We start from the raw sequence: 14,642 nt of genomic DNA, 5'->3' as shown, positions 1-14,642 counted from the left end.
GGCCGGAACGGGATCTTGACGCGGGAAGCTCGCAATTTCTCACCGAATAATTGTACCGTTAATTAATTTCACGGAAGTTGCAGACGAGACGTTGTGTAGCGTAGGACAGTCTCCAAAAAGGGTTGGCGATTTTATATTTTTATATACACAGGCTAAAAGCAATTTACTTCTATTTATTTATACAGTACTCTTTTATTTATAGAAAGCTCGACAAATTCAATTTTTTCAGTCATAGACATTTTATTATATTTTTTTTTATATATATATACAACCCTTTAGTTGATTGAGTTATTTAAATAAAACGTAAAATTTATTTATACCTAGCCATATTCTACCCAAGATTTGAAACAAATATGTATACATTCGAGATCAAACGTATCATATATATGATATATACGATCTAAAAAATTTTTTATGTTTATATAAATATATTATTACATATGATTAAATAATTGAGTGATATATCATAAGTATATATAAACCTATTATTTATTCGGGTACTTAGCCATTGAAAAAGTTATTACAGTATAACCGTGACTTTAAACGTCGGCTAAAAGGTAATTCTCGTCTACCCTGCGGTAATTCTTCCCTTTATTTTATTATTATTTATTGCTTACTTGGAAGGCCAGAGCAAGTTAAAAAAATCTCGCCTTCGCCTTTTTGAAATGATTTTTCAGACCGCGCAATTGCTTTCTTTTCTAAATTTAAAAAGTTTCTTATTAGAGTAGAAACTTTTCGAATAATACATACTAAAGCACGAAATGAGTCGGACAAGACTTTTTTAATACAAAGTGCAAATTGCGAGCTGGCGAGCTTAATTTTTGTTATATAGAAACGTTTCAATGTAAATTTAACAAATCAATAAATAAATACGTGTATGTTTGCAATGGGACATTAAATTTATTGAAATTCACATTAAAATATGTATTGCTGTAAACTTTAGTATATCATTATCATAAAGTAAAATTTTTCACGTGTTTTCATTGAAGTTAATAAAAGATTGACCACTCTATAAATTATTTCAATACATAAAGTTTATATATATATAAATCCTCACAATATTTGCATTTTTATTTATATGTAATATATTTATATAAGAAAAAAAGTTTCTTAATCTTTATATGTGTAAAACAGCTTATTTTAAGCCCAAAAACTCGTACATATTAAAGGTTATAAATTTGTAAAATCTAATTTTTTTATCTGAAATATTTTATAACCATTAAAGTCAGATTCAAATACATAAGCCTTTTACATGTGTTTTAAGACCCAAAACTTACGTGAAAGGCTAAATTAAAACCTTGTGAATTTAGATTTGATAATTTATATAAAAAAGAAAAAAATAAAAATCCACAAATTCATATAAAAATATATTATATTATATTTATTATAAAAAAATTACCAAGGTAAATTTTAAAATAGGCTTTTTATTTGTAAAAAATCCGATATTTTTTTGTGTTTACTATTTTTCAGCCAGTTTCTAAAATAGACTAAAATTTTTGTAAATCATTTAACTTCTTAGATTTTGCATTTAAATCATTATTAAAAATATTGCCAAATAACATATGTATTATATATACATGCTGGTTTCTTAATGTTTTTAATTTAAAAAAAAAAATACAGTACATATTAATTTATAGATATATTTATATTTTTGATGAACAGGGAACTGGATAATTGTTTAAGAAAACAAGCTTAAATGAAATAAAAAAACATAGAAATATATAAAAATTAAAAAAATTCTTTGGTATATAAAAAAATGAGATTTTAGTCGACAAGCATCGACAAGCAAATTTTATGACGTAACTATATGGAAAGCTTCCATACATATTTGCAACCTGCCGATTCTCACGTGGAGCGGTTTCTTCTTATTTGATTATTAACGTAGTTTTTAAATCATCAAAGCAAAAATTAGAGCAATTAGAGTAGCTGAGAAAATCTTTAAAAAAATTTGCAATTAAATACTTCTTATTTACTTATTTAAATCTTTAATATATATATTGATATGTTTAAACATCTAGCCAGACCTATTTTTTTTATGCAAAAAAAATCCTACAATTGTAAAAAAATTAAAAATATTCATAAAAATCTAATTTTAAACAAATAAAGCCTAATGAAAGTCTCAAAAAATAATTTATTTATTTGATTTATTTTTTTTGCAATTAAATACTTCCAAGCTACTTATGTAAAGCTTAAAAAAATATACATATCTTTAAACATCTAGCACGGACCCATATTTTTATATGCAGCTGTATAAAAATGCAGCGGTTGTAAAACATTTAAGAATATTCATACAAATTTAATTTTGAACAAAAAAGACTACAAAAATTTTCAAAAAATCATTTATTTATTTAATGTAATTTATTTAACTGGCACAAAAATATAAATAATTTTATATTTGAGAAAAATAAATTAAAATAGAAACAATTTTTTTTATTGAAACTGTAAAAAAAACTTGCCTTACGCGTTAAAAACGTAATAAATGATCTTCCTAATAGCAATCAAGACTAATAGCAACAACTGACCGTCGTTACGATCAATTGTTGGGCATTTTTGTCTGATAGTGCTGTTGTGTAGTAATGGCCGTTAAAATGTAAAAGCTATTGAATTATGTTGACAAATGACAGCACATTGGAATGCAAAACGATAGGTTGCTAGGTTGCAAAATTGCTAAACTTTTCAAAATTTTATGGTTATGTATCACAAAAAATGTTTTAGGTATAAAACAGATCCATTATGAAAAATTACATCCCCAAATATTCGTATTTGGCTGTAGCAAAGAAAAGTGAGTTAGACCAAAACCTCCCCCAGGCCTATAAAACGTATAAAAATGGATGCATAGTGCTTATATTAATACTTGTATCCGGAACTTCTTCTGCCAATACTTTAACAATAATTTCCACATCAGCTCCCCAGTTTGGACACACGAAAGTTGATGCGAACTTAAAACCAAATGGTGCTACGCTGGCCATTATCAAACAAGTCTTTTCAAAACCCAAAATAAAATAAATTATAGTAATTATTTTGTAGAATAATTATATTGTAAATACTATATAAAATATACATTTATATATAATCTGACGTAGACTATACTCATAAGTAGTACAAATGATTATATGTATTAAATTACATTATTGCTATTTTACAATTTCATTTTGTGACTTGTATGCAATCGTATAATCTAATTTTTTATCAGCTTTAATAATAAATCCTTTTTTTAAGATATTTTTTATTTATTATAAAGTCGTAGCATTTGTAATCGAGCCAATGAAATTAATTCTCTTTCGAAGCAGCTAGGAAAAAAGCCCTTGTGGGATTTTGTAAAAAAAAATATAAAAGTTATTAGATTTTTATTTTTATTTTTACTATTAGTGAAGATTTTATACCTTTCAACTTTTCCATTAAAAAGTCATAATTCATCATAAAAACATCTTTACAAATAAGTGCTTCAATAGCAATAATTTTTACCAGACATAAAACTAATTAAGTATTTCTTAGAATATCAACATTTTTTCCTAATCCCTCTCTTTACATTAATTGAATTATAAATTTTCTTGACAAGATTTACCGAATACAGACATATTTATCTAACATTAAAGTCAGATATCATTTATTAAAATAATATACTACGTTTTTTTACTATCTCATGAAATACATTGACCTTATATTTTGAATCAAGTGACCAAATATTATTGTTTAATAAAGTATACCATACATTAAGTAAACGTACGTTAAAGGTTATAAAATCAATCGATATTTTTGTGTTGTTGTATGAACCTTATAAGCATAATATAGATGTCACTTAATCACAAACACAATTTATACAGTAAATTGTAGCAACATTATTATGCACCCTCACGACGTACATAAACATATTAATATTAATTTTATAATTTTATTTTTGTTTCAGAAAATACCAACAACGACAATGGCAGCTACTCAAACGTTCGACCGAGAAAAAGAAACACCCACCTGTTTATTCACAAGTTGCTTAGAAGAAAAAACTATCTGTATAAATTAAAGTTCTGATTTATTGTTATATAATGGAATACCAAAGTGAATACGTGTTCGATAATCTGGATTACGTTAAAAACCCACCGTAAGGTAGTAAAATCATAAGATATTGTAAATAATAACATCAGCACATTTTAAACAGATTCAGTTGAAATATAATAGTATTCAATGACGTACTCCTCTACTCAAATGATAAAATCCCTAATTATCTTAGCGTTTTTAATTTAATAAAATGCAAACGCTAAAGTAAACTTTTATTTCAATTTTTTTCATCTCTTTCTCTCTTTCTCGTTTGTGTCTACGTTTTCAAGAAAATAACTAAATGCGGCATGATTTACCCGAAAGGTTTTCCTTCTTAATAAACGTCGTCTGAAATGCATTTACGTTTCAGCATAAAACTTCATCGCATTGAGTTTAATTGCCTGCATTTCCAAAGTGCTTCACCACTTGAACAACTATAATGAAAAGCATTACCAATTGTGAGGAATCGTATTTCTATTTAATTAATTTAATAAATTACTATGTATTTTGAACATAAAGGGACCACTAGACAATCGAGTTATGCAAAAACAATGAAAAACCAAAATGTAAAAGATGCTATTCATATGGTATATAAATAAATTATTGCTATAAAGCAACTTATGCTATGATTAGAGATACGTGTTTTTAGCATCTATTTTCGAAAAAAATAGCATTTTGATGTTACAATTTAGCGTTTTGGAGCAAATAAAGTAACAATTTTAGCATCTATTTAGCGTTTATTATTTTAATTAATTTATTTTAAACATAATTTAATATAAAATATGCAATTCAGTAGTAGAAAACATTAAAAAATAAGTAAATAGATGAGAATTTCTTTATTAATATAAAAGACATTAAAATTTATTAAAATATAGCATAGAACATGTCTCAATGGATGATTCCTTAAGTCTAGTACGACGATCAGTGACAACTAAATTATAAGTGCTAAAGTAGCGTTCTGCATCTACACTGTTTGCAGGACACCAAATTGATTGTATGGCCGCATTACCAAATTCCACATGTTTTATTTTTGTGGCAAGTAAGAGTTGGAGTGTGTCTGTTTTTACTCCACTTTTAATACTAGATACTAAATTATTAAAAAAATGTGAATAACCCTCTAAACATTGGATCGTTGTTAATATCGAAAATAGAGGTAAATTCCTAAATAATAATAGTACTTCGTCGCTTTGGAAATTGCATTTACTTCCAGCTACAGATGGATTGAACAGTTGGTTTAATGATTCATAAAAAAGATTAGTCTCATTTATAGATAAATGAGACTCGAGTTTCAATAGAGCTTTACCGGAAGCTTCCTTGAGCATATTTATTAAATCTTTTTTTGTATTTTCATTACTTTCAAGAAGTAAGTTTTGTGTTTCGATAGGAAAAATGCCACCCATATTGTAATTTAAGGAATCTTTTATCCCCATAATTTCTTCCCACAATAAATGAGAAAAGGGGTACAAAGATCCTTCCAGTTTGTTCATTAAATTGGTAAATTTATCGCATATTTCGCTAACATATTTACATTCAATTTTTAATCTAATTGTATCGGACTCATATAATTCAATGATTTTTTCTTTTGTAACATTTCTTAATTCCGAGCTTTTAAAAAAATTAATTAAGGCATCAAAATAAGTGTCCAAATATCTAACTGATTTGAACCATGATTTCCAGCGAGTTATGACTGGACTTGGAAATAGCACCGCTGGAAGATCTGGGTATGATATTTGCAAAAATGCAATATAATTTGATTTCATTTTTCTGGAATGCAAAAATGCTATTTTTAGTTTACTAATGTATTCATTCAGCAATTTCAACTCTTTCATGAATGTATTTCCCACCAAACTAATTTTGTGAGCCCAGCATTGAAAATGAAGCATTTTATTGCCAATTAAAACATTGAGGCTTTTATAACAAGCTGTCATATATGGCGCTGAATCTGATACAAATCCTACAATATCAGAATACGAAATTTCATACTCTTTAAGAGTATCTACTATTGTTTGCGAGCACGTCGTAGCATTAGCTGTATCTAAAAAATTACATGATGCTAAATACACATTTTGTTCACTTGCAGGTAACACTGTTTTAAATAAAACTGCAAACACACATCGTCCCATTTTATCAGAAGTTTCATCCACTATTATTACAAGAGGTTTGTTTTTTATTTCTTCTAATATTTCTTTCTTCATATCTGCTCCACATATTGGAACATATGTTCTCCGTAAATGATCTGCACACGGTAATTCACCAGATCCCTGGACATATTGACTAAAATATTGTCGCACTGCAGGATGGTCTAACTTTGCTAGCGGTATGTTAGCTTTAAGACACATGCTAACGGTATTTTTTATAAATGCAGATTTTTCTTGCCTTTTGACTACAATGTTTGGAATTGTTGATTGACGAGTATGACTTGTGGAAGGTTTTGAAACTCTTTTTTTATGGCTATTTGATTGTAAATGTTTGGTTAAATTATCTTTCTTTTTCCAATCTAACTGACAATTACAATGCCGGCACATCAAATTATTGTCATCATTTATATAAAAACCATCTTTTTTGTATGCTGCAGCTCTTTCTTTAATATCAACATTTGCTCGACCCATATTGTTGAAACTGAAAAAATACATATAATATTAATATTTAATAAACGTTGTAATAAGTAAAATAAAATAATCTTTGACATGTAAACTCACCAAGAGATTGTGACGAATAATTCATTAATTTGTGGAAGAAAACAGTTCTGAACGTATGCTCGCGTGCATATGTCAACAACACATAACCTCAAAAGATGCGAATGTCAATGTAGCGTCATAGACCGCAGACAATAAGTTAAGCAGCTTAACTTATTGTCTGTGGTCTATGACTAGAGTTCGGGCAGACTGACCATAGACATTGAGAATCGATATTTGGAATAATTATTTTGCGATTTTAATTTTTTCACGTCTATTCACATATTTCAACAATTTCGCAACAATTTCGCATATATCACGTTTATCGCTTTTATTTCGCATTTATCGCAAAACGCGATAATCACGTATCTCTAGCTATGATGCTCTAAATTGTATGTCGTCTATGTAGAAACAAAAACGTTCTGCAAAATCGATTAGACCGTATGTATAATTCAGTTACAAAACTGTTCCAAATTAGAGAAGAGAAAATAATTTTTTTGGTCTGCATAGACACTTCAAAGGCAAATTAGGCAGAAGTTTAACAACGTGTTATTCATTGCGTGCACCACTGCTGTTACCGGTAATAAGGTCCTACGAGTCCAACCCTGTGGGTGGGCACCCAGCTTGTGACGGCCGGGCGAGCAGAGTGACTACTTTTCAGCATGCATTGTAAGAACCACCGCCATTACTAGTACTAGCTCCCTATGAGTCTAACCCAATGAGCGGCATCCAGCTTTTAAGGGCTGGATGAGTGGGATCCACCCCCCGTAGTACTACATAATTTGTTAGAGTATCAGTAGTGTTTCTCCCGAGCGTTCTAAGAAACGCTCTCCTGACTACCTGCAAATCTGTTGCATTGCATTTGCATAGCATTAGCTTTGCATGCGATAGTCTCTAAAAATATCGCTACAAAACAGTTTGTAATAAATATATTGTTGCGTTTTCGCTTCACAATATTTTTTTAATGTTTTAAGCTACTTCACTATTGATTAGAATACATCTATTGAAATTTAATAATATTTTGCAGCATATTTATTTGCATAAATCACAGTTTGCCAGTTGTTTGTTTTGCATATTGTTCAGTGACGTGAATAGGTGAATATTGCTTGAATTTAATGACATATTATTCGATTACTGAATGAGCTTTATCAGACTCATTCTACATATTGCTAATTATTATATATTTGCTGGCTATTGTTTATATGTCATTCACAAAGTCAAAATAAATTTGTTTTTCCACGTACATATATCACTGTAAAATTTAAAACCTTAATATTAAACTCATAAGATAATGTCTCACAAAAGAATCAATTTCCTTTCCTTCTCTTTTTATTTGTCATTTATGCTAAAAATAGCAAATTAGTAATTAATAATTAGAAAATACATTTTTTGTAAGGCTTTAATTACTAATAATATAAACATTTATTAATATTATAATATAATATTTCATTAACCGTTTCTAAAATGGAAACACAGATCGTCACAAACGTTATATACCTAATTATGATTTTGTACAAATCTTGTGGCGTACCAATGCTTATTTTTAGTCAAAATTACAATATATTATATACAGCTACATAGCTGTTTTCATTGTGTATTAAATGGATATATAAACCATATTTTAAAGTAAAGATTTTAAGTTGTCTTAAAGATTGGGTTCAACTTAATTTAATGTCACTGCTTAGTTGGACCGGACTGAACAAACAAACCAAAAATCAGCTGTATTTCTCTAGACTTGGTACTCTTGCTTACTCCAAGTCACACAGTGAGATTCGAAGGGGAAAAGGGAGAAGATCAACGATTCAACTTAATTCTATCTCTCTTTCTCTCAGCATATTTATCAATGGGCGGAACTGATATTTCTGATTTCATCTTTTATTTATCTCATTCAACTTTTTAATTGTATAAATATTTACATACGTAAGTTCCGAATCATTACATTTTGTAAATTTATTTTAATTCAATAATGGTTTCTAAAGTCAAATATTTTTGGTATTTGTGTTTTACATAGATCTCATTTTAGTTTCTTTAGCTATCGCTGATATCCTTTGGTTCTTTTGAGCAGGCCGCTAAAACGCCATTTATTTGCAAACGCAGGGTGAAAAAATCCATGAATTGCAAAGAATGAATTTTTTAGCAGATCTTGTATTAATTAATTTCAGCGCATCGTTTCTTTAAGATCTTGACTTGATTTATTTGAACATTATTTGTTAGACGAGTAGGTTAGATTCAAATCAACAAAATTATGCAACTATTTAGTGCCGGAAAGGGCCATACTGTGTCATTTTATTAATACTGTTTGCCATTAGATTATTCGTACGATCTCAGTGGGAACATTTTGATTAAAGAAACTTTTGTTATACGTGACAACGTCTGCGATAAATCTTCCAAGATGCTCGGCTTTGTTATGAGGAACGCATTTCACATGGATAAAATGTCCTCTATGACATTATTTCGAAGCATTCTAGAATCGATATAATTTATTTGAAATCCCCGATTAATCGAAAATACTTAAAAAACGTTATTGAGAATACTCTTATCGCTATCTACGCACGTCTTAGATTATGTAGAAAAATGTATATATAATACATAGCAGCTCAAGCGAAACGGGATGCTTCATAAGATTCCCATGTCATCTGGACGAAGTACCGTTACACGAAAGAGCATGCTTTATCTCTTTCTTCGTTACATGCGACACCACTCCCACTTTTATTTCTAGGGGATCAGCGTCAGTTCTGGATTGTTAAATGAATACATTTGATTAACCTACAATACCACTACCTTCATTCCATAATTGTACTACTAATGTATCCGATTTTTTTAATTTTGTGCAGAATATTTACCGATATTTTAAATAAATATATTTATTATAGTCATTAATAAATGTATTCCTACTATTTTTATTTCCAAAAGCAATAAAATATTTATATTTATTATAAGAAAAGAGCATGTTTATATAATAAAACTAAAATGGTAAATATTTCTTTAGAAGCGCAGGGTAACACCTCCACGGTGTATGGCTGAGAGGCAAATAGTAGTGGATTCTAATTAGAATGTAACGGTAAACCGTCGAGCTCGATAGGGAATCTTATGATGCAAACGGGATCATAGATTTTGTAACTACTGAAGCTATTAATTATATCATAACTATCGATTAAGTATTGTATTAAATATAAAAATGTTTTTTTTTTAATATTTACGAAATTCAAATTCAAATTAAAATATTATTTTTTGTTTTAATAAAAACAATTCTTTGTTTTGTTTATATTTAAATAATACGTTATATCGAAACAAACGATTTACGGTATGTTCGTAAAATTTTCAAATAAACATTTTTGTATAAAAGCTCCGCAATTTCGTATATAATAACGCGTTTCGACCAAGGTACTAAAATAATAATAAATAATTTAACATTTTCCATTGGCCAACAAAACCCAACTCGCCCGTTAAATATTATTACAGTTCGCCAATTATGAAACCACAATAAACAAACTATGCCTTGAAGTATATTTTTATTCGACTCAGTGACTTAAGTGTACAATGAGTGTATTGTGATGTGTCGCTGACCGGTCATCCGGTAGCGAAGTGTTGCACGATGAACGAACAGTGTTGTCAGTGTTGATAGAGTATAAAATAAAAAATATGCACAATTCATTGAACGAGACCGCTTGCGCGGCCTTGCGCGAGTCGGTCAGGTGGAGCGACCCGTCTTTGCTGGCCAGCCTGGCTATTCTGGCTATAATCAACGTGCTGGTCATCGTGGGCAACTGCCTGGTCATCGCGGCTGTCTTCTGTTCGTCGAAGCTGCGCAGCGTCACCAACCTGTTCATTGTGTCGCTGGCTGTGGCTGATCTGCTGGTCGGATTGGCCGTGCTGCCTTTTTCAGCCACCTGGGAAGTGTTTAAGGTAAATATTTTTATATTATTATTATTTATTTTTATCAATATCAAAATGTAATTCAAGTACACCCATACCTCGCTTTACGGCCTAGATACGTTCCACGAAACTTGGCCGCTAAGCGAAAAGCCGTATAACGAATCAATTATTCTAATACAAATTCATACAAATTCAATGGGATCGGTTCCAAATTTGTTAAATATGTAACATGGTTTATCATTTAAATTGCATTTTATCTTTCTATTTCATTTAAATCAAAAATACATACATAGCAAGTACATACATTTGTACATAAAATAATAACAGACTCCAAAAACCAACAATAATCCATAAACAAAAATGAAACAACTTCATGTTACATAAAATATGTGTATGTATACATACATATTTTTTTTAAATGGCTTTAATCTGAAGACGATGTAGAAATAGTAACCTGCAGATCACTGTCGTCCTCATTTTTTGCTGGTAAGGATGGGCCTGGCTTAAAAAAATTGTCCAACATTATTTGTCTTGCCTTTTTGTCTATTTCGTTCTTCAGTGATTAATAACAGCTAATGGCTGAGTTAATTCCTCGAGAAACTTTAGCGCTACATTCGACGTCAGGATAATTTTCAAGGAATATGTTTATTCCTTGTTCAAAATAGGAAAAAGCTTTTGACAATTTTTTCGATGCCGGTTCTGCTTGCAACTGAATGAGTTCCTTTATGAAAGGGGTTCCCTATCAGCTTCAAGTAGATCAAGCACATCACGTTCGTTCAAACCTTCAAAGCCGAGATCATGTGCTAGATCCAAAATGTTTTGCCTAATTTCAGGAAGGCAATTAACTTCTGCATCAGTACTTTTTACCCATTCTGGCCATATTTTTTTCTAAACATGGTTCATTGTTCTTAATTTTAATTCCTTCCATGATTCACTGATGCTGTCAACAGCATCCTTGATGTTATAGTTTTTCCAAAATGTTTTAATTGAAGATTTACCATCGGTTTCCCTTATAAGTTGTCGGAAAGTTCGGCGTAGGTAATATGCCTTAAAAGTGGCTATTGCACCCTGATCCATTGGTTGGATCAGAGCTGTTGTATTTTTCGGAAGGTACTCAATCATGACATCTTCAGATAGTTCGGATAAATTAGTAGGATGCCCTGGTGCATTATCCAAAATTAGCAAAGCCTTGTTGCTTAAGTTATTGTCTCGCAAATATTTTTTCACTTCTGTGCAAAAGTGATTTTTGAACCAATCCTCTAAAGTAGCTTTAGTCATCCAAGCTTTCTTGTTGGATCTCCATATGACGAGTAATTGATTTTTATTTAGTCCTTTAAGAGGCCTTGGATTTTCGGACAAATATATTAAAAGTGGTTTTAGCTTAAAATCACCCGCGGCATTTGCACCAAGTAGCAAAGTTAATCGTTCTTTAGACACCTTATAACCAGGCGCAGATTTTTCGGTTTTTGAAATGTACGTGCAATCAGGCATTCTCTTCCAATAAAGCCCTTTTTCGTCTACGTTAAACACTTGTTCAGGTTTATGACCACCTCTTTCAATAATTCCCTTTAAAATGTTGGGATATTTCTTAGATGCGGCCTCATCGGCGCTAGCTGCTTCACCTTATATTTTAAAATTATGCAAATTAAATCTATTTTTTAAATTTTTAAAAAATCGACATCGAAAAAAGTTTTTTTGCCGTTATAGCGAAACATTTTAGGCCGTATAAAGAAAAGGTTTATTAATACCAATTTTGGCGTATCGACTCCGCCTATGATCTTCACACACTCTAATAAACCATCAATATATATTTCAATAAACGAAATCATTTTGGTTGTTTTCCAATGACAACATATTTTGGCGAAATAATGCATATTTAACCGTCACAATGCTTAGTGGTAACAAACGTTTATAATGTAGGTTGTTTTATGGTGTTCTTATATAACGATTTTTCTAAAAGGTTAATATGCACGCCGCTTTCTAAAAATTATGTTTTTTACTAACTAATTCTATAGTCAAGCGGAAGTTTTAAATTCACCAAAAATCATTGAGACGCTTGGTAGATATTTTTCGTATTGTGTTAGTTGCATACATTATACCAATATAGAAATATAATTTACAGTGACCAGCTTATTGTGAAAATTCTTAATATAGGTGATTATTTATGGTTGTTGTTAGAAGTAAAATATATTGTCAAATATATTTTACTTTTAATTTCAACTCCTTCATATATTTCTCTATTTTTAAGAAAAAAAATGTATAAATATATTATATACATATATTATACATTTTAAATGCATATAAAAATGTATAATATATTTATAATTGTAAAATATTTTTAAAACATGATATTTTTAAATTAAAATTATATTTTTTATATACAGGGCACCCCAATAAATGTGTTATATCTTAAAAAATCGTGAAAATATCAATAAAAAACTGATCGGGGTTGTTTTAAGTGTTAATTAATATTATTTATTTTTAATATTTAGTAGGCCCACCCTTAGCTTTAATTGCAGATGCAACTCTTTTAGATGACTTGCATGTGAACGGAGTCATTTTATCTGCAATTTTTTCTTTAATTTTGCAATTGTGTTGGGCAACCTTTCCTTTTAATTATGCTTATAAATTCTTTGTAGGGTTTAGGTCTGGTTAGGCCTTGGAGTCTAGGCTTGCACCTAGACTCCAAGCCTAAATTTAATAAAAATATTTAGAAACTTTGCTCTAAAGGACTTGCTATCATTGTTGCTCTTAAAACGATATATAATATTAGAAAAAGCGCGTTAACTTTAAAAAATAAAATTTTAATTTATAAGCAATTAATTAGACTCATTTTAATATAAGTCTGTCTTGTGTGGTGTAACACAAGTAATACTAATTTATCTAAATTACGAGTCATTAAAAATATAGCTATAAAAATAATATATAATACACCTTCATAAACTAATCTTCAAAAAATCATATTAAATTTCAAATAGCAATTAAAGGACACTATAATTTTCATACCAAAAAATGCGAAATCGGTGACTACGATAAAAACAACATTAAATTTAAATTTGTTTTAGAGGATAAAGACAACATACCAACAATTCCAGTTTTTCAATCATATGCACTCAAATTATCAGTATTTTTTTTTCTGTATTTTTATTTTTCTTTCGCTTAAATTGTAAAAGGTTTTTAATGTTTTCTCCTTAAACTAACACGACAAACGTTTTGTTTTATATTCTTATTTTTTATTGAGTTTAGATAATAAGTAATTATTTACATTAAACTAGTTCTAAACCGGTAACATGTATATTATATATAATTAGTATGCTTGAAAAATAATTTATATTATTTTAAGAAGCGTATTAAAAACATGTTTATTCATAGAGAAAAAGTTAGTTAAAACAATTTTGCGAATAACTAATTTTTATATTTATATTATTAATTTAGATGTTATTATATATTTAACAACTTAAAACTAATTAACATTATTCATATTCAAAAGAGTAAAAATTGTTGAGCTCCCCCGAGATGGTTTACATAAATTAAAATGTAATTATGTTACACGTACAACTCAAAGAAAGTTACATGCAAATTAGTGCCATCCTTGTTCTTTAAGTAAGCATTTTTATCTGAAGTACTAACTTGGTCAATATAAATCATAAATTTCACGGTTTGTGATAAATAACAAATCATTTGCAGCGCTAAAACCGCATTCAACTAAATTTTACGATGGTAATGGTACAGTAATTCTCTCGCTAAATTTGTCATAATTGGGTATTTTGTCATAGTCACATCGCAAAGCCACGCCATTATATTTTAATGTTAAATAGTGTTTTAAAAATATTTTTTTACACGTCTAAGAGTTATCTATTGCATGGTCACGTCGGTTGAGTTATTAAATATAGGCAAGCATTTTATTTTAAATTGTTATTTACCTCAAAAGTCATTCTACCTATATGATCTAGAATAACAAGTATAACATAATCAGTCATTTCGCTTTATTTAGACAATAAATATATTTTTATGAAATTGAAAAAGTTTAATGTAGCCAAATATCTTGTATTTCGCATT

The 14,642-nt window shown here is 29.2% G+C and overlaps 1 protein-coding gene and 1 long non-coding RNA gene across 3 annotated transcripts in view; one reads left to right on the top strand and one right to left on the bottom strand.

The window, feature by feature from the left end:
- The window catches only part of Oamb (Octopamine receptor in mushroom bodies), a 190,012-nt gene that overhangs the window by 72,825 nt on the left and 102,545 nt on the right, over positions 1-14,642 (top strand). For both annotated transcript variants that reach the window (XM_088199107.1, XM_088199108.1), the window contains exons 2-3: positions 3,908-4,101; positions 10,170-10,613. In XM_088199107.1, the coding sequence (XP_088055233.1) occupies positions 10,350-10,613 (264 nt within the window). In that variant the 5' untranslated portion in view covers positions 3,908-4,101; positions 10,170-10,349. The remainder of the gene's footprint in view (positions 1-3,907; positions 4,102-10,169; positions 10,614-14,642) is intronic.
- On the bottom strand, positions 4,854-6,855 carry LOC148228117 (uncharacterized). The gene is made up of 2 exons (XR_015811689.1): positions 6,732-6,855; positions 4,854-6,651 (listed from the first exon to the last, which is right to left on the bottom strand). It is a non-coding gene; the product is annotated as an uncharacterized LOC148228117 (long non-coding RNA).

Source organism: Plectrocnemia conspersa, unplaced genomic scaffold (assembly GCF_051122295.1).
Source record: "Plectrocnemia conspersa isolate PC_06_02 unplaced genomic scaffold, ASM5112229v1 ptg000012l, whole genome shotgun sequence".
In the NCBI taxonomy this organism is placed as follows: domain Eukaryota; kingdom Metazoa; phylum Arthropoda; class Insecta; order Trichoptera; family Polycentropodidae; genus Plectrocnemia; species Plectrocnemia conspersa.
The sequence above is the reverse complement of the archived record's forward strand: the minus strand, read 5'-3'. Positions and strand labels throughout refer to the sequence as shown.